At 17.3% G+C, this 25550-nt stretch overlaps 10 protein-coding genes and 3 non-coding genes across 13 annotated transcripts; 5 read left to right on the top strand and 8 right to left on the bottom strand.

Moving 5' to 3' along the window:
• Positions 1-886: 886 nt before the first annotated feature.
• PRELSG_0401700 (apicoplast RNA methyltransferase precursor, putative) lies at positions 887-2528 on the bottom strand (the record flags this gene model as incomplete). Its single annotated transcript, XM_028680151.1, has 4 exons — positions 887-1158; positions 1465-1516; positions 1661-2095; positions 2241-2528. 4 exons carry the CDS (start codon positions 2526-2528, stop codon positions 887-889), a joined length of 1047 nt encoding a protein of 348 aa, XP_028531676.1.
• Positions 2529-3121: 593 nt separating this feature from the next.
• Positions 3122-4675, bottom strand: PRELSG_0401600 (DEAD/DEAH box ATP-dependent RNA helicase, putative; the record flags this gene model as incomplete). Its single annotated transcript, XM_028680150.1, has 1 exon — positions 3122-4675. One exon carries the CDS (start codon positions 4673-4675, stop codon positions 3122-3124), a length of 1554 nt encoding a protein of 517 aa, XP_028531675.1.
• A 764-nt stretch (positions 4676-5439) lies between these two features.
• SNRPD2 (small nuclear ribonucleoprotein Sm D2, putative) lies at positions 5440-5898 on the top strand (the record flags this gene model as incomplete). The annotated part of the gene is made up of 2 exons (XM_028680149.1): positions 5440-5574; positions 5728-5898. 2 exons carry the CDS (start codon positions 5440-5442, stop codon positions 5896-5898), a joined length of 306 nt encoding a protein of 101 aa, XP_028531674.1.
• Positions 5899-6994: 1096 nt separating this feature from the next.
• Positions 6995-12529, top strand: PRELSG_0401400 (conserved Plasmodium protein, unknown function; the record flags this gene model as incomplete). The annotated part of the gene is made up of 1 exon (XM_028680147.1): positions 6995-12529. The coding sequence occupies one exon, from the start codon at positions 6995-6997 to the stop codon at positions 12527-12529; it is 5535 nt and encodes a 1844-aa protein (XP_028531673.1).
• A 608-nt stretch (positions 12530-13137) lies between these two features.
• Positions 13138-15006, bottom strand: PRP45 (pre-mRNA-processing protein 45, putative; the record flags this gene model as incomplete). Its single annotated transcript, XM_028680146.1, has 2 exons — positions 13138-14545; positions 14990-15006. The coding sequence occupies 2 exons, from the start codon at positions 15004-15006 to the stop codon at positions 13138-13140; spliced, it is 1425 nt and encodes a 474-aa protein (XP_028531672.1).
• Positions 15007-15906: 900 nt separating this feature from the next.
• PRELSG_0401200 lies at positions 15907-16293 on the bottom strand. The gene has a single exon (XR_003699259.1).
• A 514-nt stretch (positions 16294-16807) lies between these two features.
• On the bottom strand, positions 16808-16950 carry PRELSG_0401100. Its single transcript, XR_003699258.1, has one exon. It is a non-coding gene; the product is annotated as a Plasmodium RNA of unknown function RUF2 (non-coding RNA).
• Positions 16951-17104: 154 nt separating this feature from the next.
• Positions 17105-17183, bottom strand: PRELSG_0401050. The gene has a single exon (XR_003699257.1). It is a non-coding gene; the product is annotated as a small nucleolar RNA snoR01 (small nucleolar RNA).
• A 1631-nt stretch (positions 17184-18814) lies between these two features.
• PRELSG_0401000 (conserved protein, unknown function) lies at positions 18815-20062 on the top strand (the record flags this gene model as incomplete). The annotated part of the gene is made up of 1 exon (XM_028680145.1): positions 18815-20062. One exon carries the CDS (start codon positions 18815-18817, stop codon positions 20060-20062), a length of 1248 nt encoding a protein of 415 aa, XP_028531671.1.
• Positions 20063-21169: 1107 nt separating this feature from the next.
• PRELSG_0400900 (40S ribosomal protein S30, putative) lies at positions 21170-21643 on the top strand (the record flags this gene model as incomplete). The annotated part of the gene is made up of 2 exons (XM_028680144.1): positions 21170-21173; positions 21471-21643. 2 exons carry the CDS (start codon positions 21170-21172, stop codon positions 21641-21643), a joined length of 177 nt encoding a protein of 58 aa, XP_028531670.1.
• A 418-nt stretch (positions 21644-22061) lies between these two features.
• PRELSG_0400800 (conserved protein, unknown function) lies at positions 22062-22427 on the bottom strand (the record flags this gene model as incomplete). Its single annotated transcript, XM_028680143.1, has 1 exon — positions 22062-22427. The coding sequence occupies one exon, from the start codon at positions 22425-22427 to the stop codon at positions 22062-22064; it is 366 nt and encodes a 121-aa protein (XP_028531669.1).
• A 1239-nt stretch (positions 22428-23666) lies between these two features.
• On the top strand, positions 23667-24094 carry PRELSG_0400700 (ribosome associated membrane protein RAMP4, putative; the record flags this gene model as incomplete). Its single annotated transcript, XM_028680142.1, has 2 exons — positions 23667-23823; positions 24045-24094. The coding sequence occupies 2 exons, from the start codon at positions 23667-23669 to the stop codon at positions 24092-24094; spliced, it is 207 nt and encodes a 68-aa protein (XP_028531668.1).
• A 543-nt stretch (positions 24095-24637) lies between these two features.
• Positions 24638-25102, bottom strand: PRELSG_0400600 (pseudouridine synthase, putative; the record flags this gene model as incomplete). Its single annotated transcript, XM_028680141.1, has 1 exon — positions 24638-25102. A coding segment is annotated over one exon (465 nt), but the record flags the coding sequence as incomplete, so codon positions are not given.
• Between the last annotated feature and the right edge of the window lie 448 nt (positions 25103-25550).

Below are 25550 nucleotides of genomic sequence, written 5' to 3'. Positions count from 1 at the left end.
ATTTTTTTTTTTTTTTTTTTTTTTTTTTTTTTTTTTTTTTTTTATTTTTAATTTTTTTTTTTTTTTTTTTTTTTTTTTTTTTGTCCACCAGTTTGAAATGAAAAAGATTATTTTCACAATGTTATGTTCAAATTTTAAGGTAGTACAAAAAAAAAGAATTAATGATTTCCTCATATAAATAATTTTTACCTTTGTTTTCTTTTTAAATGTTATAGTTTATTATTCAAATTTTGCTAAAAAGCAAATGAATTTATAAAATTAACTCTTATAAAATTTAGAAAGAAAAACAGGGAAATAACATTGAATTATTATATAAAAATTATTATTTAAAAAAAAAAAAAAAAGGTTAATCATTTTAATATATTTAATGCACATGCATTTAAGTATATTTTTTATATTTATTTTTTTTGTATATGCATTTATTAAATAAAGTGTAAATAAAAAGATTTTGCTTAATTATATAACTTAAGTAAAATAAGAATAGTTCATTCTTAAAAAAAAGCTTTTTTTTAAAAAAGATTATTATGCATATAAATATATACATACATATATATATGTATATATATATATATATATATATATATATATATATATATATATATATATATATATATATATATATATATATATATATATATAAACCTTTATATACCGACTGTAAATTTTCTATTATTACTTTTTAACATTATTTCAAAAAAAAAAAAGGTAAAATAGGTTAATATTTATTATAATCTTTACAATCAATATTAAAAAAAAAAAGAAAATGTATTAAAGAATTTTATAAAACAAAAATCATGTTACATAAAAATATGGTAAATAGTAAGTTAAAATATTTTAAGAAAAATATAAGTTTCCTAAAAAAAAAACTAAACTACTTTAATAATTATTAAAGAAAATGATGAAGCACAATTGAGCAAACATTACTTACATTAAGACTGTCTAAAATTAAATTATTATTTTCGTTTACTAAGTTATTATCAATATTTGTTCTGTTATGCTTATTATTTATATAAATACAAACATCAGAATTTTTTAATATATCATCGCTTAATCCCTTACTTTCGTTACCTAGTATTATTAAAATCTTTTCGTCATTCTTTATTTGAACATCTTTCAAATCTACATAATTATTCATCATCGCATCATCCTTTAGACAACCTTTAAGTGTTTATAAGTTAAAAAAAATTAAATTAAATGGAATAAAGGATAATAAATTAATTATAACTACACAAATAAATGCGTATATTTCATTTTATATTAAAATATGAATATGTATATTTGCATATATCAATAAATTATAATTAACTTGTTTAATATTATTTTGTATTTTTTTATAGAAAGACAATTAAAATAAGTAGAATAAATTTTTTATAGTATATACACGCATATATATATATATATATATATATATATATATATATATAGTGAATTGTATAAAATATATTATTAATATATGAATTGTACATGTAGAATAAATTTTAAATCCATTTTTTTTCATTTCACTAATAAAATTTCCCTAAAATATTTTTTTAAAATTAAAAAAAAATAGTAATGAAAAATTACAATTTCTTTTTTTTCTTTTTTATTTTGATAATAGGAATAATAGTTTTTCTTTGAATAGAAAATATAAAAATATTATTTTATAATTTCTTTTTTTTACCATATTATTGACGTGAAAAAATTCTAAAAATTCAGAAGATCCTACACTTGAATGAAGAATTGGAGTATCTATTTTTATTTCATTTCTTTTTTCATTTACTTTTTTTTTTTTTTTCAAAAATATAATGTTTCCCCCAAAAAAGAAAATTGATCTACATATATTACCAATATTCATGTTGTCATAAACATTATGTAAACACAAATATAAGTTACATTTCATTAATTTATTTATATTTTCTATAAAATATTTATAATTCTTCATAGTTCTATAACTTGTTTGCATTATTATGTCATTATGCAAGAAACAACCAACTAATTCATCCATTTTATTTTTGTCCATCAATTTTATTTCAATATTTCTTTCTTTTATCGTATCAAATATATATTTATATGTTTTCTTATGTATTTTTCTATTTAATTTTATATTTTTGTTTATCTAAAAAAAGAGAAAATAAAAAAAAAAACAAAAAAGTAAAAATAAAAAATAAGATATTTAGAAGTAAATATATATATAAAAGGATTAGAACGAAGAAAAAGAAAAAGAGACAAAAGTACTATTTTTTTTTATTATTTTTTTTTACTATGACACTTTTAATAGTTCTTTCATTTTTTTTAAGAACAGAATAAACAGAATTTAATCCATATATATAATCTATATCTTCTACATTATTCTGAACTAAAAATTTGTTTCTTTTTATATTTGTTGATACATTTTTTTTATTATTTAAAGTATATAATTTATAATTGTTTCTCAAGTTTTTGTTAAAGTTATTTTTCTTTATTTTAATTGAATTTTGTTGAAAATTTAGATTCTTAAGTCTTTTAGAAATCAGAAATAAAAATAAAAAGTATTTTATAGTCTTTTTCATTTTTTTTTTTTTCTTCATATTAAATACTCATTAAAATTAAAAAGAACTGAGTTAATAAAAATTTCTTAAAATAACTTATTTATATGGAATGAATACAAATTACATACATTATAATTTAAATTTAAGCATTATGAACATTTTTTTAAGAATACATTTATAAAAAAAAAAAAAATTAAAAGCAAAAAGTGTTCTTTGATATTTAAATCTATTATCAATACGATAAATTTGCATTGCTAGTGTAATTTTACTTATATAAATATATAAAATTAAATTTATATTATTTAAATAGTTTTATAATGATTATATAGAACAAAATATTGCTTTCAAATAAAAGTATTTTAACTAATTTGTAAACTAAAAATTTAATTACAAATGAAAAAATGTAACACAAATGTTAATATGAAAAAAAACATTTTATTAAATAACTAAAATATTTAAAGTTATAAAAAAAAAAAAAAAAAAAAGAGAAAATTTAATTATATAATAAAAATTAAATTAAAAAAAAATTATATTAAGAATCAAAGATAAAAAAAAAAAAAAAAAGAAAATTAATAAATTTATAAATATATACATATATTTTATGTATTCTTTTTTTACTTTTTTTTTTTGTACTTTTTTTTTTTATATAAATCTTGATTTTCTTTCATTTCGATTTCTGATAATCTAAGTGCTTCCAATGATTGCTCATGATATAATAAAACATCTGTTTCATCTAAATCAGCAAATTTTTCAATTTTTTTATTTAATTGTTTTTCTATACTTAAAAAGTTCTCTACATCATATTGTGTAACAAAGGTAATTGATTTTCCAGTTTTTCCTGCTCTTGCTGTTCTTCCAACTCTATGGATATATTCCTTACAGGAACATAAATCAAAATTTATAACAATTTTTATATCTTTTAAATCTAATCCTCTTGCTCCAACTTGTGTTGATATTAAAATATTATATTTATTTGCTTTAAATGAATTTAAACTGCTTAATCTTTGGTTTTGAGTTAATTTTCCATGTAAGCATATTGATTTTAATCCTAGATTTCTACAAAAGAAGTTTAGTTTTTGAGCAGAAGCACATGTATTAGTAAATATAATTATGTTTCTACTTGAAAAATGGAAGCATAAACTACAAAGATATGTGTACTTATATTTATATGGGATAAAAATATAATTTTCTATTAATGTGCTGACTGTACTATATTTATTTGATACTTCAACTTTTATTGGATTTTTTAGAGAAGCTTTTTTTAATTTGGCAACATTTTTTGTCATGGTAGCTGAAAACAAAAATGTAATTCTATTTTCTGGTAAAATTAATAATAATTTATTTATTGTTGATTCAAAATCTAATGATAATAATTTATCGGCTTCATCAAAAACTAAGTATTTTAAGTTTTTTAAATTAAATCCTTTAGTATTATTTAAATGATCTAATATTCTACCAGGAGTACTAATAATAATATTTGGTTTTTTCGCTAAGTTTAATGATTGTGTAACAATATCTACTCCTCCAAATATTGTGCATATATTTATTAGTAAATTAGATCCTAAAGCATGAAAGTGTTGAGCTATTTGTATGCATAATTCTCTTGTTGGTGAAATAACCAAAGCAAAAAAACTATGTTTCTTATTTTTTAAATCTTGTAATATAGGTATAATAAAACAAGCGGTTTTTCCACTTCCAGTTTCACTCAAACCAATTATATCTCTTTTTTGAAAAGCATAAGGTAATATTTTTTGTTGAATTAGTGTCGGTTTTTTCCAACCAATTTCATTTATACTTTGCAATATTTCTTCACATATATTTAACTCATCAAAACTTAAAATTTCCTTATTTTCGTTCTTTTCATTAGCTGTATTTGAATTATCAAAAACTAATTCGCTCTCATTTTCTGTATTTTTTTTTTCTACAGAACATATGTTATTTGTTTTGTCAATTTTAATTTTTTTCTGCTTCTTTTTTTTTTCCTCATGTTTTAACTTTTCTTTGCTTAACTTTTTTTTTATTTTAAATTGCTCTTTTTTCTTATTCCTACATTCATATTCATCTTGTAACTTTTTTATTTCATCTTCATTAAAAACTTTATAATTTTTATTCAGTTTCTTATCAAAATTCTCTAAAACGTCACAAGTATTGTAATTTTTATATTTCATTTTTTTTTTTTTAAAAAAACTACAATTACATAAAAGTTGTACATTTATTTATCTCCATGAATCTTTTTTTTTTTTTCTTTCTTAAGAAGGAAAAAAAAATTAAATAAAATGATATGTATCAAAAATTTTTATATGAAAAAAATATATAAAAATATAATCTTTTTAATTTAATAATAATTAAACGTGCATTACAAATGTAAAGGTTTTAACATTTTAAGCATTGGGAGAAAAAAAAAAAAAAAAATTACAGTTTGTATATTTTATTTCATATGAAATATAACTTTTTTTTATTTTACTGTTTATGAAATTAAAAAAAAAATTAATTATTATTAATTTTTTTTTTTATTTTTATTCATATGGGGGATTTTTTAAATACAAAATTATGAAATAATAAAAGAATTATAAATACCAATATAAGTGTATATGTTTTTTAAAATTTTAAATAGGATCTTATTTTTTAATAGGTGAAAGGAAAGAAAAAATAGAATACAAATAAAATAGATATATTTTGTTAATAATAAAATTGTTAAATTGGAAACAAAATAAAACAAACATTATCTTTTAAATAAAAAAAAGTTATATAATAGAAGAAAAATAATGATGTTTTTTTTGTAATATTTTGGAATTTTTAGTTCAATTTTTATTTTCTTTTTTTTTTTATTTCAATATATTTTTTGTAACTTGTGAATATATTAGTTTAAAATTTTATTTTTTGAGAATATTTTTGAAGAGTTATATATATATACATACCTTTTTTAAAAAATATGAAAAGCGAAGCCCAAGTAGAAGAAAATAGGGATAACCCTGAAGATGGACCTTTGGGTTTGTTGTCTGAATGTGTTAAAGATAATGCTCAAGTGTTAGTTAATTGTCGTAATAATAGAAAACTTTTAGGAAGAGTATTAAATAAAAAAAAAATAAAATGAAATTTAATAGAACATTTATATATTTCTTGAATTTTTATATATTTTAAAGAAAAAGTGATGAGTATTCTTGACACACAAAATATTTTTTGTAATAAAATTAATTTTTTTTTATTTTTATTTAATTAGGTTAAAGCATTTGATAGACATTGCAATTTACTTCTAACTGAAGTCAGAGAAATTTGGGTTGAAATAGTGAAAGATAAAAAAAAAAAAAAAAAAATTAACAAGGATAGATATATAAGTATATTGTTTTTAAGAGGTGATTCCGTTATTTTAATTTTAAGAAATCCTAAATAAAAGTATAAAACAAATGATCCATAAATTATATTTTGAGTTATACTTTTTTTTTCTTTTTCATTCATTTTTGTGTAGAAATATATATATATATATGTTATATTTTTCGCAACCATTTAATATTGTAATCAAAAAATGTTTTTTTTTTGAATTACGGGAGAATTTTTTTTTTAATTTATAATCATTAAATATATATTTATATATAAATATATTTTTTTTTTAATGTAATATAAATATTTAAATTCAAAAAAAAAAAAAATTTTTTTCCTTTTTAATATTTACTTATATATATATATATATATATATATATATATATATATATATATATATATTTATCAATATTTCTTCATTAATTTTTTTTTTTTTTTTAAAAATAAGTATATTTTTAATATATAAAACTATTTTATAATTCACGTTATACTAGCAATTAATTTTGATCATTTATATGGCCAATTTTTTTTTAATTAAATAAAAAAAAAAGGTTTAATGCTATAAGATTTAATAATTTTTAGAATATAGTTTTCTTTAAAATAAGGAGGGATTGCTCCTTTTATTATCTACACAAAAATATAAGTTTTCAATATTAAATTTGATACTTAAAAATCATCTTTGAAATTCTTATCTCCAGTTTTTAAGTCTTTTTTTTTTTTTTTTTAATCATATAATAAATGAATGTAAACTTTTTAATTGTAACATTATTTAATATTTTTTTATTTTTATTAATATATCCATAAATAAAAAAATAAAAATTTAGCATTTTGCACATATATATATATATATATATATATATATATATATATATACGTAAGTGAAGAATTTTGTAGTAGTAATTAGTGATTTTATCTAACACGCAGAATAAAGGGGAAAATATTAAAGAGAAGAAGAAAGATGAAATTTAAGAAAATTAAGTTATTCTTTAAAGAAATATAAATATTTACATAAAAAGATAGAAGGATAAAAAAAAAAAAAAAAAATAAAAAATTTATTGAAGTATTTATATAATTTTACTAAAAAATGTTAATTTGAAATATATATGTTAAAAATTAATTTACTTAAAAAAAAAATCTTACAGATAAAAATAGATTAAAATTTTATTTAAATGGGTAATTCCATTAAAAAAGAAATTAACAAGAAGGAAGAAGATACAATTTTAAAAGAAGATAATATAGGAAAAAGGGAAAAAACCAAAAAAGATGATGAAATATATGCATATATTAAAGGAGAGAAAGATGAAATAAAGGAATATGATAAAATAAATGCAGATAATAAAGAAGACAAAGATGAATTAGATTCAGATGAAAGTTTAAAAAGTAAGACAATAATAGATGATGGTTCAGTTAATATTTATTTTTATGAGAGTTATTTCAAGAGTTTTTTCAACATGAATGATATTAATAAAGTTGAATTCAATGAAAAGAATGAGTGTTATAACACTACTAAAAAATTAAACGAAAATTCTACAAAGGCGAAAAGTAGAAATGTGAATGATATTATTATTCATAATAATAAATATATAATAAATTTTTTAAATGATAAAATGAATAATAAAATAGAGATAGCAAATTTTATTTCCTTTTATTTTTTCTTCTTAAATATTAAGAATTTGATGAATGATTCAAATAAAAATATATCATTAAAAGATATATCAGATAATACTTATTTATATCAAAAGATAAAAAGATCAAAAAATTATATTTCTGCAAACGATATAGAAACATGCATCAGAAATTATTTATATCATGTTGATAAAAAAAATTATCCCATTTTAAAAAAAAATGCTTCAGATGAGAAAATTGAAAAAAAATTAAAAAAAGGAAAGATAATAAATAAAAAAAAAGGCAATTATAGCAAAAGTAAATATGAAAAAAGAGAAGAAAAAGAAGAAGGAGAAGAAGAAGAACAACAACAAGAAAAAGAACAACAACAAGAAAAAGAAAAAGAAAAAGAGGAAAAAGAAATAGAAATAGAAAGAAAAAAAGGAAGACAAAAAAAAATAATAAATGTAGATAAAAAAGAAAATTTAAAAAAAAAAAGTATGAGAGATAAAACCTCGGAAGAATACATAAGAAAATTAAAGAAAAAAAACATTAAAAGAAGGAGTATTATCTCCAAAAAACTTATTTCATATAGAGTAAGAGATGAAGATAAAAAAATACTTAAACAAAAGAATAAATTAAGAAAGAGTTATGATCAAAATAATATATGTTATAATAAAGTATATAGCTATGAAAAACATAATAATTCAAAAATAAATGAAAATAAAGAAAAAAAAAATAAAAAAAAAGGTTTTAGTAGAATTAGAGAAAAACGCATTTATAATTTATCCAATGAAAGTAATAGCACATATGTTGAAGAAAACAAAAAAAATTCAACAGACGAAAAATATAGTAGTTTTATTGAAGGAAGTAATAATAAATCTCCTAATAAAGAAGTGAAAAAAAAAAGTGATTATTCATATTCTATATACTTTAAAAATACAATATCTAAAGTATTTTATAAAAATGAAAAAAAGCAAAAAGCAAAGTTACTTAAAAAAAAAAATAATATAATATATCATAAAGAAAAAATACAACAAATGAATGTTGGAATATCATTTTCTCCTGCTGGTTTATTAATTCCATATCATTTAGGTGTAAGCAGTTTGTTGATAGAAACAAATATTTTGAATATCCATACGAATATAGCTGGTTCTTCCGCTGGTAGCATTTGTGCATGTTGCTTAAGTGTTGGGTTAAGTGTAGACAAATGTTTTTTTTTAATTGAAAATATTATTAGTAATGTGTATAAAAATGGATGCTATCAGAAATTAGAAAATATATTAAATATTGAATTAAATAAATATTTATATGAAGATAGTTATACATTTTTAAATAACAGAATAGGAAATGTTTTTGTTGGCATAACACAAATTCTACCTTTTTATAAAAAGTTAAATGTTAATAAATTTTATGATGATCAAGATTTAATAAGTGCAATTATTGCATCTTGTAACATACCAATGTATTTATCTAACAATATTTTTGTAAATTTTAGAAATAAAAAATGCATTGATGGATTTTTTAGTACAAAAAAAAAGGATTTTGGATGTCCAAGTACAAAAACAGATCGAATAATTAAAGTATCTCCTTTTGATTCCGATTATGTAGGTATTGAAAATAAAAACAATAGCGTTATAAGCCCACACTTAATTAAATACAATCACGTAATTGTACTTTTTTTGTCCATTAAAAATTTATTTCATAAATATATAAATAATTTATTGTTGAAAAAAGATTATTTATTTCTTATATATAATTTAAAAAAAATTTTAAATAAGAAAATATTTGATAACTATGAGTTTGTGAAAAGCTATTTTAGCTTCCTAAAATATAACGAAGTAATGGATGAACATAAGCTTTCAGATAAAATCAATAAAGAAGAATTAATCAATTTTCTGCATATTAAATTGAAAAAACTAAACTATATGAATATGAATGATTTAGAAATAGAATTATTTATAAATTTAAATAATGAAATTTTCACACAGTTTAATAAATATAATTATAACTTACTAAAATTTTATCACTTTTCTGTTACTTTAGTAAATATTATAAGTAAGTATTTTGCAGAGAATTTTTGTACTTCTAACTTAGATAAAGTTGTATCTGTTTTTTTAGAAAAAAATAAAGATCATATAGAAGAGAAATATAATGATTACATAAAAGATAAATTAATAGATTTATATGATTTTAAATTTCAACAAATTATTCAGTTTTTAAAAAATGAAAATCTTTTAAAAATGGATAAATATATATTCTTCTACCCCAAATTAAAGAGTGATATAATCCTAACATTTTTTAAGGAAATATTTGTTAATGAAAGTATTTTAAAAATAGATAAAAAAATTTTAAAAAAGAATATTACATTTATGATAGAAGTATTGAAGGAAATTTTTTTTAATGAATATATTAAAAGAGAAATAATTAAAATAATATATTTTGTAGATAGTAATAAATTAGATAACAAAAGTAATGATGTTTATAGAAAAAATTATTTATTATCAAAAAAATTACAGGATGTGAAACCTATAAAGCATTATCTAAAGTATAGTTATATTTATAAAAATTTTATCTATATTGTTAATGAAATAAAGAATTGTAATAATAAAATAACAAAAATTAATAAATATAACTATTATAACTTTATGAATTTAAATATAGAAAATATAAATGATTCATATCTATTCTTATATATTTATTTATATTCTAATTTATATTATAAAAGCCTCTTTTTGTTAATGAACATTGAAAACATAGAAAAATTCTTAATATTAAAATCTTCAAGAAATAATGTTAATATATTTTTAAGTAGTGATAGTACTGATAAAAAGATGAAAAGTGATTTAAACAAGTATAGCTTAAAAAATATGAATAAAAATTCAATTAGTATGTTTCCAAAAAAATTTACTGAAATGTATCAAAATAGAAAAAAGATATTAAAACAAAATATAAATGAAATAAATAAAAATCAACTAAGTTTGTTTAATAGAATTAAAAAAGAAAAAAATCAAGATGAAATGAATTATGTCAAAAAAAGTTTTAGTGAAGCAAATAATCATTCACACAATAATGAAATTTATTATAAAGAATTATATAATAAAGAAATATATAATAACGCAACACATAGTAAACAAATTTATAACAATGAGATAAGTAGCTTTTCTTTTTTTAAAAATTTAAAAAGTGTAAATAATTTGAACAATTTTAAATACACTTTTGATAAAAGTAGTGAAAATTTGTTGGATATTATAAATCATAATAATAATTTAAATTACATAAAATATTTTTATAATTTTGAAAAATTACTTATTTTTAATTATGACTTTAGTTTAATTAAAAATATTAATGACTTTTATTTAATGAATAGAAATAAAATATATGAAATGAATAAAAGAAAAAAAAAGGAAATTTTTCTTCTTTTATATCATATGTATATGTATTACACAAATATTCTGTTTTTATTAAAATTTGTTTTTATGATTAATTTTAATGAAAAAACAAAATATAAATTTTTTAAAAAAGAAAAAAAAAATAGCAAGTACAATAAAGGAGAAAAAAGCAATATTGGAACATCTAGAATAAAAAAAAGTAGTATATTTAATTCTAGATTTAGTACTTCTACAAGCGATTCGAATATTTGTAAAAATATTGATAATTTTTTTGACATTAAATGTGAATATGACAATGGAGAAACGGATAGTAAAATAATAGAAATTAAAAGTAATTATGAAAATAAGAATAATATATATGTAGATCTTAATGATAAAAAAAATATAACAGTGTATAATAAGGACACAATGCCAGAAAAGCAGTTAAATGAGAAAAAAGAAAAAGGAAAAATTAAAAAAGAAAGATGTAATAATCTTTTAAAAAGAGAGTTTATGAAGAAAAAAAAAATAAAATATATTGAAAGTAATGATAATGATTTTGTTGAGGAATTAAAAACAGATATAAGTGAAAATTTGTATAATAATTACCAAACGTATTTTATAAAAAATGTTTTTTCGATGAGAAAATTATTTAAAATTGCTTTAGAAGGTTCAAATGAAAAAATTATTAAAAAAATTTATGATTTAGGAAGAAGTAATGCATATTTATGGCTATTTTTAGAATATTTAAATGTAGGCATTTTTTTATATAAAAAAATATATACGATTTATTTGAAATTAATTTCAACATATGAGTCTTTAATTCATTTGACTAATTTAAATAAAAAAAAAAAAAAGAGTGAATTAATGAATTCATCTGTTTCAAATGAGGATATTCTAATATATGTAAATCAAAATGTATTTAGTTTATTAGATTTTTGTAATTTTCTGGTTCTGAGTTATTCTTATTATAATTCTCCAAAAAATGATTCTATATCTTTAATTAATAATAAAAAAAATAAACAGAGCAATTTTAATTTTATTTCTATATTTAAAATAGATAAAAAAAATATTAAAAAAAATAAAGGCATTATTAACGATAACACTTTTAAAAGTAATTCTCATAAAACTAATAATAGTGATTATGATATTTATAAAGATTCTAACAAAACAAATTACTTGAATAGTGATAACAAAGTTGTTTATAAAAATATAAGAGATTCATATAGAAGTGAAGAGAAATTAGATGTAAATGAAAATTTTAAACTAAATAATAATAATGACAAATATAAAATTAATAAAAAGAAAAGTAAAGGCGAATTTCACACGTTTCCAATCAAAAATAATAGATTAAGAATTTTAAGAAGTATAAGTTTACCATTAAATGTAAAAAAAACAGTTTTAAAAATGAATAATTTAAAAAATAAAATAAATTTAAATAAAAATATAATAGATGGTATAAATAACGAAATATTAAAAGGAACACCTTATGAACATATTTATACTCATTCAAATTTTTGGATATATTCTTCGTCAGATGAAAGTGATATAAATGACTGCTATAATGATCATTATTTAAATAGTACTGATAATGTAATTAAAGAATTTGATAATATTTTTGATGAAATGTCTGGTGAATTATATCACTTTTCAAAGATCTCCAATTTTTTTAAAACATTCAAAAATATTGATAATAATTTAAATTTATCGGGGTATTTTGGCTTTTGACATTTTTTAAAAAAAGCCCAAATTTTATTTTATTTTTAAATATATTAGTATTTATGTAATGATAATTATTTACAAAATTCTTGATATAACTTAATATTAAATTTTATATACATAACATTATAAAATTTTGAGAATTCTTATTAACTTTATTTTTTTTTTAATATTTTTTGGTAATCGATCTTTTTAATATTTCCCTCAAAGAAAAAAAAAGGAACTGTGATCCTTTTTTTTCTTTTTTTCTTTTTTCCGTTTTTCCTTTTTTTTTTTTTTTTTTGATATAGATGGAATAATATTTTGATTTTTTATTATTCTTATAAGAATTTTTGGAAATTTTTTTGTAGTTGATTTTAATAGTACTTTATTTTTTATTTATAGACAATACAATTAATTAAGAAAAGGTTCTTTTTTTTTAATTTATTAAATAATATATTTTTTTTTTTTAAAAGCAAACATTTTAAACAATATTTTATAATTCTCTTTATAAAAATGTGATAAAATGAAGTATTAACAATAAAAAAAAAGTACAACAGAAAAAAATATATATATATATATATATATATAAATTTATTAATATTTTAAACAAAATGACTAAAAAAAAAAAATAAAAATTAATTTTTTTTTGCTTCAGATAATAAACTATCAAGACCAAATGGATCCGATATATCTTTTATAAATTTAACAGGTTCACTATTTTCTCTTGTTTCAATTTTTTGTAATGTTTTTTTTAGTCGTTCATTTGAAAATTTATAAATATGAGAATTCGTTTTGTTATTAAATAAAGATGTATCATATATTTGATAAGTGTCATCGTCTTGTGTATTAATATTGTCATTATTTATATTAAATAAACTAATATCATGAATATTATTATTTTTACTAACATTAACTTTATTTAAAGCTATTTGTTCTTCAACGTATCTATTTTCGTAATTCTTCATTTTTTTCAGATTCTTTTCTATTTTATACTCTCTTTCAATTTCTCTTTTTCTTTCATTTATAATAGAATTATGAGCAAGTCCTTTCTCTTTTCTAGCTTGAATAGCAAGATTTTTTAAAACATTTTCTTTTTGTTCTTTTTCTTTTAGTTTCTTTTGTTTAATAATATTATTACGCATTCTAATTTCTTCTCTAGCTTTTTTCTCTGCTACATATAAGTATTCACTTAAATGTGCAAAGTTCTCATTTACTTCAACATTGTTTAATTTTTTATTATCACTTTGTATTCTTTTATCTAAAGGAATATTATATCCTTTATTATTTTTCCAATTGGAAACACATGGTGGTATTTTCCAGTCATTTTCTTCTTCTTTGTTTAGTTTTCTTGTTGGTGATCTTAATAAAGGATAATCGGGTGAATTCTTAACATTAGGTAATTTTTTATGTCTAAATTTTGAAACATCTAATGGATCCGTACTTTTTTCAACAACCTTTAGAATTCTCTCTTCTAAATTATTGTTTAATTTATTTTGTGGTATATATCTATAATACTTCTCTTCTTTTTTATTAACAATACTTTTGTTTAATTTTTCATTAAGTATATTTTCTATATTTTTTCTTGTATTTTCTATTATTTCATTTTCCTCTTTGTCGTCTGGCTTGTATATTGGATCATTATATTTTTCTTCTCTATCTTTAGTATCTGATAAAATTTTTTTTTTTCTTAACTTATTTATTCTTTCATTAGGTTCAATTTTATCTATATTATTGTTATAAGCATAAATATCTTCATTAATTAAATTATCATATTTTACATTATTATCATCATCAGTATATCTTAATACAATATTGTTATTATTAGCTTTTTTTAAACCAATATTATTTGGATACTGATTAATATGAATTTCTGGATAAGCACCTCCCCCTCGGAAATCATCATTACATGTAATTCTTAAATGCTTTCTTTTTAAATATTCATAACATTGATTTTTTGTTTCCTCTTTCTTTGGTGATGTTTTTTCTTTAAAATTATCTTCATCTAAATTGTTGTAGTACTTTTTAACAGGCTTTGGAATATTCCTAAAAAGTCAAAAGATGTTCAAAAAGTGTATATAGGAAAAATAAAAAGTTCAAAAAATGAATATTGAAAAAATACAGAAAGTGATAAAATGTAAGCATATGTAAAGTTATGCAGGTATCAAAAAAAAAAAAAAACATAAATAAGAAAAAAAATTAATAATATATATTTTTAAAAACTATAAACAAAAACATACTCATATGTATTAGTAAAAAAAATAAAACATATATATAACAATATATTAAAACAGATGACAATGAAAATATATAATTGCAAAATAAAGAAAAAACAAAGAAAAAAAGTAAAAATCACAGTTATATATTCATATGAAAAATATAAATAGCATTTCCTATTCAAATTTTAACGCTATAATCTTAAAAATTAAATTTTTAAACAAACAAAATTTCTATTTTTTCTTGTTTAAAGAATTAAAACATATGTAGTACCTTAAAAAATCCGTCATTTCTTTAAAGGGAATTGTTTTTAAGCAAATTATATTTCATTTACCTTTTATTTTATTTTAAATTTTTCTTTTTTTTTTACTTGTTTTTAATTTTTATAATTAAATGTGATTTATTTAAAAATATAATAGAAAAAAGAAAAATTATATAAAAATGAGAGCATAAAAGTTTTTTGAAAATGAAATTTATAATAAAGTCGCAAGGACTATATATTTTTTTTTTTTTTGAATGGTTATTTTTTTATTTAATTTAAAGATATTAAAAATATATATATATATATATATATATATATATATATATTTAAAATCCTATGAATACCTACCTAATATTGCAAAAAATAAAAAATGATTCAAATTATTAAAAGTGTACTTTAAAAATAATCAAACTTTATTAAAAGTTAAATATATTTTTGACTTCTTTATCTTTGACATAAATTTTTGCACACGATATTTTAAATTATTTTTTTTATTATTAATTCTTTGTTATATATTATTTTTTTGTATTTTACCCTTTTGTTATAAATTTTTGCTCTTTTATATTTGTTTTATGAATTTTCGTATAAAATAATTCATAATTTTTTTATATTATTTTTTTTAATATACCATTTTTAATTTTTTAAAACGAATTAATTTATATAAATTCCTAAATAGTTAAAATTTCAATTTTGAAATGGTTCTTTTAAAAAAAATTTTTAAATCACATTAAAAAAAAAAAAAAAATTATATATACTATTATTTTAATCTACAGTACAAAAATATATTTTAAAAAAAAAAGAAAAACGAAAAATAAAAAAAGAAAAAAAAAAGGGTTATACTCCTCTAGATATTTTTGTACATTTTGATATTTTATAAAACATAACATTTGTATTTCTTCTATTTTATATATATATATTTTTTTTTTTTTTAATGTAGGAATGAATTTAAGAGTAGTCTGAATTAAGTTATTTTTCTAATTTTTCTTAAATGAATTTAAGAATAATTTAGAAAAACCTCAAAAATCGAACTCACCTATGTATACTTGCTTATTAGCTTTTTCAAAACCATATTTTCCGTAAGGAAAATATGATTGTTTTTTCTGTTAGCTAATTAATATTTTTTCAATATTTTTTTTCTCAAAAGTATTTTTAAAGAAAGAAAAAATGAAGAGAAACTCTTCCAAATTTTCTGTACTCTTTAAATGCAGCATCTCAGACCTTCCTTCCTGTTTTTAAAAATTACACAAAAAAAAAAATTTTTTTAATTTTGTGTATGTATATATGCAGGATATTTTGAGCTTAAACTCATTCCTTTTAAAAAAAAAGAAAAAATATAGCAGGTTTTAGATTTTTTGAAATAACTACAAAAATACTTTCACATATTACTATGAATTATCATAAGCTTTAATAAATTTTCTATTCTTTGAAAAAGAGGAGTTCACATTTCTAGTTTATTTTATTTATAATACACTAAAAATATTTTCTTATTATTTTTTTAAAATACAATTTTTTTCTCATTTTTAGTTAGCTACTTTTATTATTCTTTACACTTCTTTAAATTTAAGGTGAACACTGTTGTTATTAGTTTTTCTTTTTATATATATACATATGCTTCAACATTCAAAATACAATGTACTTCTTTTTTTTTTTTTTTAGAGCTCTGAAACATTATTTTTTTTTTTTGCTTTTATCCTCTTTTTTAATCAAAACTTAACTCCATGATAGAAAAACTGTTACATAATAAAAAAAAAAAATATATATATATATAATAAATGTAATAATAAATTTTTTTTTAATATAAGAAAATGAAATAATTTATTTTGAATATAAAAAACTAGTAATAAATATTTTTTTCTGTGATATATATGGATTGACACTTTTAAAATTCAAAATTTAAAAAGCCACCGTATATACATTTGATTTATGAACAAATTTGAAGTTATTATCTTTAATATTTAAACAGAAATATTTTAAATAGTAACTCTTCGAATTGTTCAATAATTTTAATTAAAAATAAAATTAAGTTAATTTGCTAATTGAAATTAATATTTTTTCAGGTGTATTTTTTTTAAAATATTTTTTTTCATATATATTATTTTTTTAATTAAGAATTATTTTTTTTTTTCATAAATATTCAGAACTTCTTAGAGGATACGAAAACATTTGATTTGAAATCAAAATCTTCTATAGAATTATCATCATTAATATTTATAATTAATTGCTATTTCATTTTAATTTTACTTCATACAATTTTATTTTATTTTATTTTATTTTCATATAAATACCTATCTAAAAAAATCCCTCAGTTAATTATTCCATTTTATTTATTCTTACTATAACCAAGAAATCAAAACAAAATTAGATAAATATTTAAATGATAAATATTAATAAAGATATGTATATGCCATATGAAAAATGATATGTTATAATTTAATGAATATATATATATATATTATCATGCTAAATATTTATAAAAAAAAATAAAGCTTATAAAAAAATAAAATATATTCACAAAATATGTATATGAAACATATATAAAAAAAAAAATAATATATTTAAGAAGAAATTATGTATAAATATAAAATATGTAAAAAAAATAAGTATGTATATATTAATACAAATACAAAAAAAAATACATATATATAAAAAAAGAAAATAATAAAATATAAATAAAAAAAAAGAATAAAAAATATATATATAGAGAGAGAAAAAAAAATATAAATAATAAAAAAAAGAATAAATAAATAAAAAAAAAATAAATAAATAAAAAAAAAAAATATATATATAAATTAAAAAAAAAATATATAAATTAAAAAAAAAAAAATATATAAATTAAAAAAAAAAAAATATATAAATTAAAAAAAAAAAAATATATAAATAAAAAAAAAAAAGTGTTACATTTTGGCTGTTTACTACTTATTTTTTTAAACTCCTAAAAAAAAAGAGAATTTTTGAAACCCCTTAGATCATCCGTTATATATTTAAAAAAAAAAAAAAATATATATTTTAAATAGAAATATGAGAAATAATGGGATTTCATTGTATTGTCATTGAGGTTGTCTGTAATATATTATAAATGTATATATGCATTTTTTTAAGGTTATTAATGTTTATTAATAATAAATTTATAGGAAGCATTTCATTAATTCGATATCATTAGGTAATATGAAGTATTACAAAAGTTTATCTTTAATGATAACACATTTTTTATTTATATTATCCACACTCCTATTATTTATTCTACTAACATGATTATATATATATATTAATTTCATTTTAATAACTCATGTAACTAAAATAACATTATAAGGCTTCTTAAAAATTAATAGTATGTAAAATCAGATATATATATATATATATATATATATATATATTTTTGTTTTCGTATAACTTTACTGATTTTGTGTAACGAAATTTTTAATAAACCTGTTTAGTTTGATTATAATATTATGAAAATTATCATCATTCTTTTAAATTTTTTGTTCATTATGCTATAGAATTATATTTCATTTATAATATCTTTTACTTTTACTTTTTTTCTAAGTAAACTTTTTTTTTATAGAAGACTTAATACAGTTATTGAATTTTTGGTTTTTATTTATTTTATATGTTAAAAAGTAAAACAATTCATTATGCTTATTATTCTAAAAACTTTAAATATATTAAATTTAGAAAAAGAAAACTTATAATTCTAATAATTTATTTATAATTCTTTTTAAATAAATTATAATTCTTATAGTTGCTACTTTTTATATATATATATATATATATAAATCATATATTATATTTATTTTTAATGGTTCGATTACATAGAAAATTAAATAAAAAAAACAAAAATGAGTGAAAAGAAATATGATATATTATTATTTGGTAGTACAGGATACACTGGTAAAATGGTTTTAGAATACTTACTGAAAAATTATAAAACAAAAATATTTAATGATGAGATAAAGTTATTGTGCCCTGTAAGAAACATAGAAAAATTAAATAACATTTTGTTAAACATTAAAGAAGAGGAAAATATTAATATTGAAAAAATAAACAAAATAGAATGTGATATAAATAACTATGAATCTGTTTTAAGATGTTGTGAGATGTGCAATGTAGTCATTAGTACAATAGGGCCATATATAATATATGGATATAATATCGTTAAGGGATGTATTGAAGGGAATGCACACTATTTAGATATATGTGGTGAACATACTTTTATTTTAAAAATATATAAAGAATTTAATGAAATAGCAAAGAAGAAAAAATTGAAAATAATTCATAGTGCTTCCTTTATTTCAGCGATTAGTGACTTAGGAAATTTTATTATTCAAAATGAATCTTTAAATTTATATAAAAAGCCTTGTCCGTATATTCGAGTACGTATATCAACAGAAGGTTTCCATTTAAGAACTATCGGAAAAACAACAATAAAGAGTTGTTTACTATTTAAAAAGCAAATAGGTAATAGTTATAATAAGCATTATTTATGTGATAACAAATATGAAAAAAATACTTTCTCTAAAAAAAAAAAACAACAAAACAATTATTTTTTTGATTACGAAAAAGAGTTTGGTTACTGCTTTAATACTCCTTATTCTAAAGTAGAAGAAGCATATGTAATATGGTCTAATTACTTATTGAATTATAAATACGGAAAAGACTTAGTTGTGAGTTATAAGGATTATGATCCTTATTTAACTACAACTAAATATGTTATTAAAAGAACGTTCTCTATAATATTCAATTTTTTGTTATCCTTTAGTTTTTTTGATTATTTTATAAAGAAATATGTTGATTTAATTCATAAACCAAAAACATCTGAAGAACTAAAAAAAGCTTTTTGGAAGTGTATAATAATTGGTGAATCTAACGATGAAAAAAGAAAAAAGAAAATCTCTCTATATTTAAGTGGAAAAAATGAAGATCCTGGTTACTTATTAACTTCAAAAATTATATCAGAGTCAGCAATTGTATTGCTTCAAGATAAATTACCAGATAACTTCGGTGTAGTTTCTATATCAGTTGGCCTAGGTATGGCTATAGTTGATAGATTAAAACAAGCTTCCATCAATATACATATTGAGAAATAAATAAAAGCAATAAAAGTATTATATAGAATTAAATAAATAAGGAATAATGTATAAAATATTGTATATGCAAAATATAAAAAATTGAGTATACAAAGTATATTTTTTCAAAGTACATCTTATATATTTCTTTTTAATTATTTATTGTATTCCTTAAAATGTATATTAATAATAAATAAAATATATTTTTTCTCTTTAAAAAAATAATATTTAAGTTACCATTGCGTTTTGAATTTGATTTTAATAGAAGAAATAATATATTATATATATATATACATTTCTAAAATAATTTCATAATTAAATTATCTATTAAAATTTTGTATATGCTCTGTATAGAAAAGTAAAATGTTTTAGTAATTTAATATATATTTTTATTCATAAAAACATGATTGTATTTTTAAGAGATATTTTTCATCTAATTTTATTTTCTTTTATTTTTTAATGGCATAAAAAAAAAAAAATAAGATAAAATAAAATAAAAATTATAAATTATTTTCCATTTTTATATGATTATATTAATTTTTTTTTTTTCTTCATACTTTGCTTTTCAATTATTAAACATATTTAATATCATTAAAAATTTAAAAATACAAAACAACACAGCATCTTAAATATTTTTATTTTTTTCACAGAGAATCATCTATAAAAAATTAAAAAAATAATAGTTTTACGTTTAATTGTTTTTTGTTAATTATAATTAATAAAAAGAGTAACTAAATATGATTTTTTAAAAAAAAATTAATTTAATATGATTTTTTTTTAAACTTTGAAAAAAATTATAAAAGGGGTTTAAGAGGACTTAAGTTACAGCATATAAAAAAAAAAAAAAAAAAAAAAATTAACATCGTTATATGTAAAAACTAAAAAAAAAAAAAAGAAAATAAAATAAAAGAATCAAGATTTAAAATTTTTTATATAAAAAAATTTAACAGGAAAAAATATATATTTATTTTTTTTAAATGTTGAAATATATGAGTTAAAATTTTATTTTTTTTATTAAGATTAAAAAATATAATTTTTTTTGAGAAAAATTACAAAAAATTTTAACTTTTCATAAAGAAATATTTCAAATAATAAGATTCTTTATTTAATTTTAAGCATATAAGGAAAATGGGTAAGTTTATTAAAATATAAATTTTTTTTTTTGATATACATGTATACATATATATATATATTCTTTTTATTGTACTAACATTAAAAGCTACCTATATAATTCTTTTTTTTTCTCTCAATTTCAAAATATTATAGTCTTTTTTTTTGTTGAAACAATATCTATAGTTTATAATAAAATAATATGTAGTTTAATTTTTTTAAAATCTTATTTATTTTATCATTTTAATTTTTTATTTTGATTCCTTTATTTCTTTTTTAGCAAAAATTAAATAATTATTTTATTGCTTTTATATTATAGGAAAAGTTCACGGTTCATTAGCAAGAGCAGGAAAAGTCAAAAATCAAACACCTAAAGTTCCTAAACAAGACAAAAAGAAACCTTTAACCGGCAGAGCAAAAAAAAGACAATTATATAATAGAAGATTTTCAGATAGCATAGGAAGAAAAAAAGGACCTAATTCACAATTATAATTTTACATAAGTTTTTAAAATTTTAATTGAGTATTATCCAACAAAAAAAAGAAAAAGAAAAAAAAAACAAAAATCTTATATTTCTTTTTTTTTTTTTTCTAATAATGTATGATATAGAATTTTTTTCTTTATAAAAACATTTGATATTTCACAAGAATATGACTGAAAAAAATATATGAATGATATATTCTTTTAAGAAACTTTTATTATAATAATTTAAAACTTTATATAAAGAATAAATGTTGTAACAATATGTAAGTTGAAATTTACATAAAAAAAAAAAGTAAAATTTGAAATGGACATTGGATAAATTATATATATATCAAAAAGAAAACTTTAAATAAAAAATTTACAAAAACATATTATATATAAATAAGTTAACAATGAATAAAAATTTTTAAAGCAAATTTTTTTATTTTTATGAGTTTTTTCTTTTATTTCCTAGTTCAATCAAAATTTTCTTTTCTCTTTCTACTGCTTCATCAAGTTTACTTAATTTATCATTTTCATTGAAATTGTTGTAGAAATGTAATGCTAATGTAGCAACTAAAAGTATATAAAAACTAACTGAAAAAAATGATATGTTTCTATCAAAGGCTAAAAAGTTCCACAAGTAATCTTTATCATAAGCTTCTTTGCTTAATTTTTCTTTTTGTTCTTCATTTCTTTTAGAAGAATAATAATATTTTATTTTCTTAAATAAATTTGTTGAATTAAAATTCAATTTTTTATATTGAGAAGATACTGTATTATAACTCTTGATTTTAAACATATAACGTATCATGCTTTACAGAAAAATCATAAAACATATTATGTGTTAATAAGTTTACTCATATATATATATAATTATTTAATTTACAAATTAATTTATGTTTTTTGTAAAAAAAAAAAAAATACTGGATAAAAAATCTAGCATACTATTTCATGGCTTTATTACGAATTTTGTTCTTAGATGAATTCTGCATAAAAAAAAAAATAAAATAAAATAAAATAAAACAATACAATACAATACAATGCAATAAAATAAAATAAAATAAAATTAAATAAAATGAAGTAAAATAAAATATATAAAACAAAAATTAAGAATTTCAAATATTTATTTAAATATTAAAATATCTCCACAATCACATAAAAATATATGAAACATATATATATATAATTGTAAAGATAAAATTATGCTATATTTCTTTAATTAAAAAATAAAAAATAATGGATCATTTACGTGTTTTATTAAAATATGTATTAAAAGAATTATTGATATTAAAAATATTTGGAAAAAAAAAGTAAAAATAAAAAAAAAAAAGCAAAATATACAACTATGGGAATAAATTTTTTTTATATAAAAATTTTCAATGTGCAAAATAAAAAAAAAAAAAATTGAAAAATAGTTTTACAAAAATTTATTGTGAAGAGTTAAACAAATATCTTTTTAAAAAAAAAAAAAAAAAAGATATTAAAAAAAAACCTGAGAAGAAAAGTTATTTTTTATAAAATATCTTAATAAAAAAATATTTTTGTAAAACAAAAAGTTTCAAATAAAATATTTAAATACTAAATTTTTAAAGGTAAAAAAAAAAAAATTGTATAAATTTTAATTATATGTATATTAAAAAAAAAAAAAAAAAAGAAAAGGAAAAAAATATATTTTATATTTTTATATTAATAATTGAAATATTTTTTTTTACAAGTTGTTTGACATTGTCAATAATAAACTTTAAGTATTTTAATTTGAAAAGAAATTTTAATAAAAAATATGTTATATATTCTTATATACAAAACAAGCATTTATTTTTAAAATTTCATATTTGCATATAAAAATTTTTTTTATAAAAGAAATTTTCAGAATATTTATTGTCTTTATTTTAAATATAAAAATTAGAGATTTTTTTTGTGTGTTTTCTTTAATTTTTAATTTTATTTGTGAAAAATTTAGAGGTCTTTGAATATAAAGTAAAAGTACATATAAACAATTGGATAAAAATATTTATATTTCAATGAGAATTTTTTATTTTTATTTTTTTAGATGCCAAGTAATAGAAAAATATTACAAAAAGTGGAGGCTTTTGATAATAACGTATCAAAAAGAGGAAAAGTGCCCACTTCTTTGGTAAAAAAAGGAAGAAAGCACACAGTAGGGCCAATACTTTTAGTTGTCTTTATTTTTGTTGTTATTGGATCAGGTAATATATAAACATAATAGTTGTTATTCTTAAAAAACATATTTTCTTTATGAATTAGTATATATTTTTATTAAAAAAAAATAATTTATTTAGTTTTTGAAAAAGTAAAATAATTTCTTTTTTGTTGCTTATAGTTTATTTGTCCTATTTTTTTTTGTTTATTTTTTTTTTGATATATACGCTTACATATTTTTTTTTTTTATTATTTCCTTCTTTTTTAGTTATTGTTCAAATGCTAAGCATAATACAGAAATCTAAAATTTTTGAATGAATTTTCCTTTTTTTTTAAAGTTGCAATTTTTAGAATATGATATTACAAAGCAATAAAAAATTAATATTAAATGTGATTAAAATATATTAGATCAAATTTAAAAAATTTTTTTTTTTTTTTTTCTTTAGCATTTTTTATAATTATCGAAATTGGTGCACGTAGAAAAAAAAAAAAAAAAAAAATTAGTTTTTTACATTTTTTATTTTGTTAAATTAAGTCATACATTAACTATGTATTAAGTCTTTATAGACTTGAGAAATTATAAATTATTTTTTTTGTTTTTGAGGAAAATATTATAAATTAGTATTTTTTTAAGTGCCTTTATTATTGTATTAAGATTTTTAATATTTACAGGAAAAAGAAAAAAACAGTATGTTTAGATACATATATAATTTAATTAAAAGGATTTAAATTTTTTTTTATTTATGTACTATTTTATAAGATTAAAACAAAATATGCTACAATAATAAATGTAGAATGAACATTAAATAAAATTTCAACTAAAAAAATTAAAAAGGATTTTATTTTTTTTGAATTTTGTATTTAAAGTTTTCTAATTTTTAAATTCATTACCTCTTTTTTATTTAATTCTCTATATTGCTTTGGAAAATATATATTTTTTAATGTTATATTTTCAAAAGCAGTTCTTTTAATTTTTATTATTGGTTGATTTATTTGTTCAAACATTCTTCTTAATTGTCTATTTCTTCCTTCTTTTATACTGATACTTAATATACTTATCTTTTTTATTTGGTCTTTTAATTTTAATTTTTCTTCTCTAATTATTTCAATAAAAGCTGGTTGAGTTTTTTTTTTTTCTTTTTCATTGTTATCATTTTCTAAATATATACCATTAGCTAACTCTTTTAGTGCATTCATTTTAATTGGTCCTTCAATATATATTCTATAAGTTCTTATTCTTTGGTATTTTGGATGTGTCAATTTATTAACCCATTCATATTCATTCGTTAGTAATAGCACACCTGAAGTATTTCTATCTAATCTTCCTTCAAGAAGTAATAATAACAAAACAAAATAACATATATATTGGTAAGGTAGATTTTTAATTTATATATATGGATAAATAATATGTAAATAAATTTATTTATATATACTTCTTTGCATCATTATTATTAAGATGGTAATTTATCAATTTATTTTTTTTTAGTTTTATAATTGTTCATTTTGTTCCTTTTTTTTTTTTTTTTTCACTATAATAGTCATCAAAATTATAATTTTATTTTTACAATTTCTCTTGACATTTATTTTACTTTAAAAATTGCATATGAACAAGATACATGTAATTAATAAATAACAAAATTTTGATTTAAAGCTATTAAGCTATATATAAAAGTTATATTTTACTAACCTACTGATACGAAACGATATTTTTCCAATAAATCATTAGGAAAAATAGAAAAGATTGATTTTCTATTTTTTTCATCATTAGCAGTAC

This window comes from Plasmodium relictum (assembly GCF_900005765.1).
Source record: "Plasmodium relictum strain SGS1 genome assembly, chromosome: 4".
Taxonomy (NCBI): Eukaryota; Apicomplexa; class Aconoidasida; order Haemosporida; family Plasmodiidae; genus Plasmodium; species Plasmodium relictum.
Note: the sequence above shows the minus strand (reverse complement) of the source record. Positions and strands in the feature narration are given on the sequence as shown.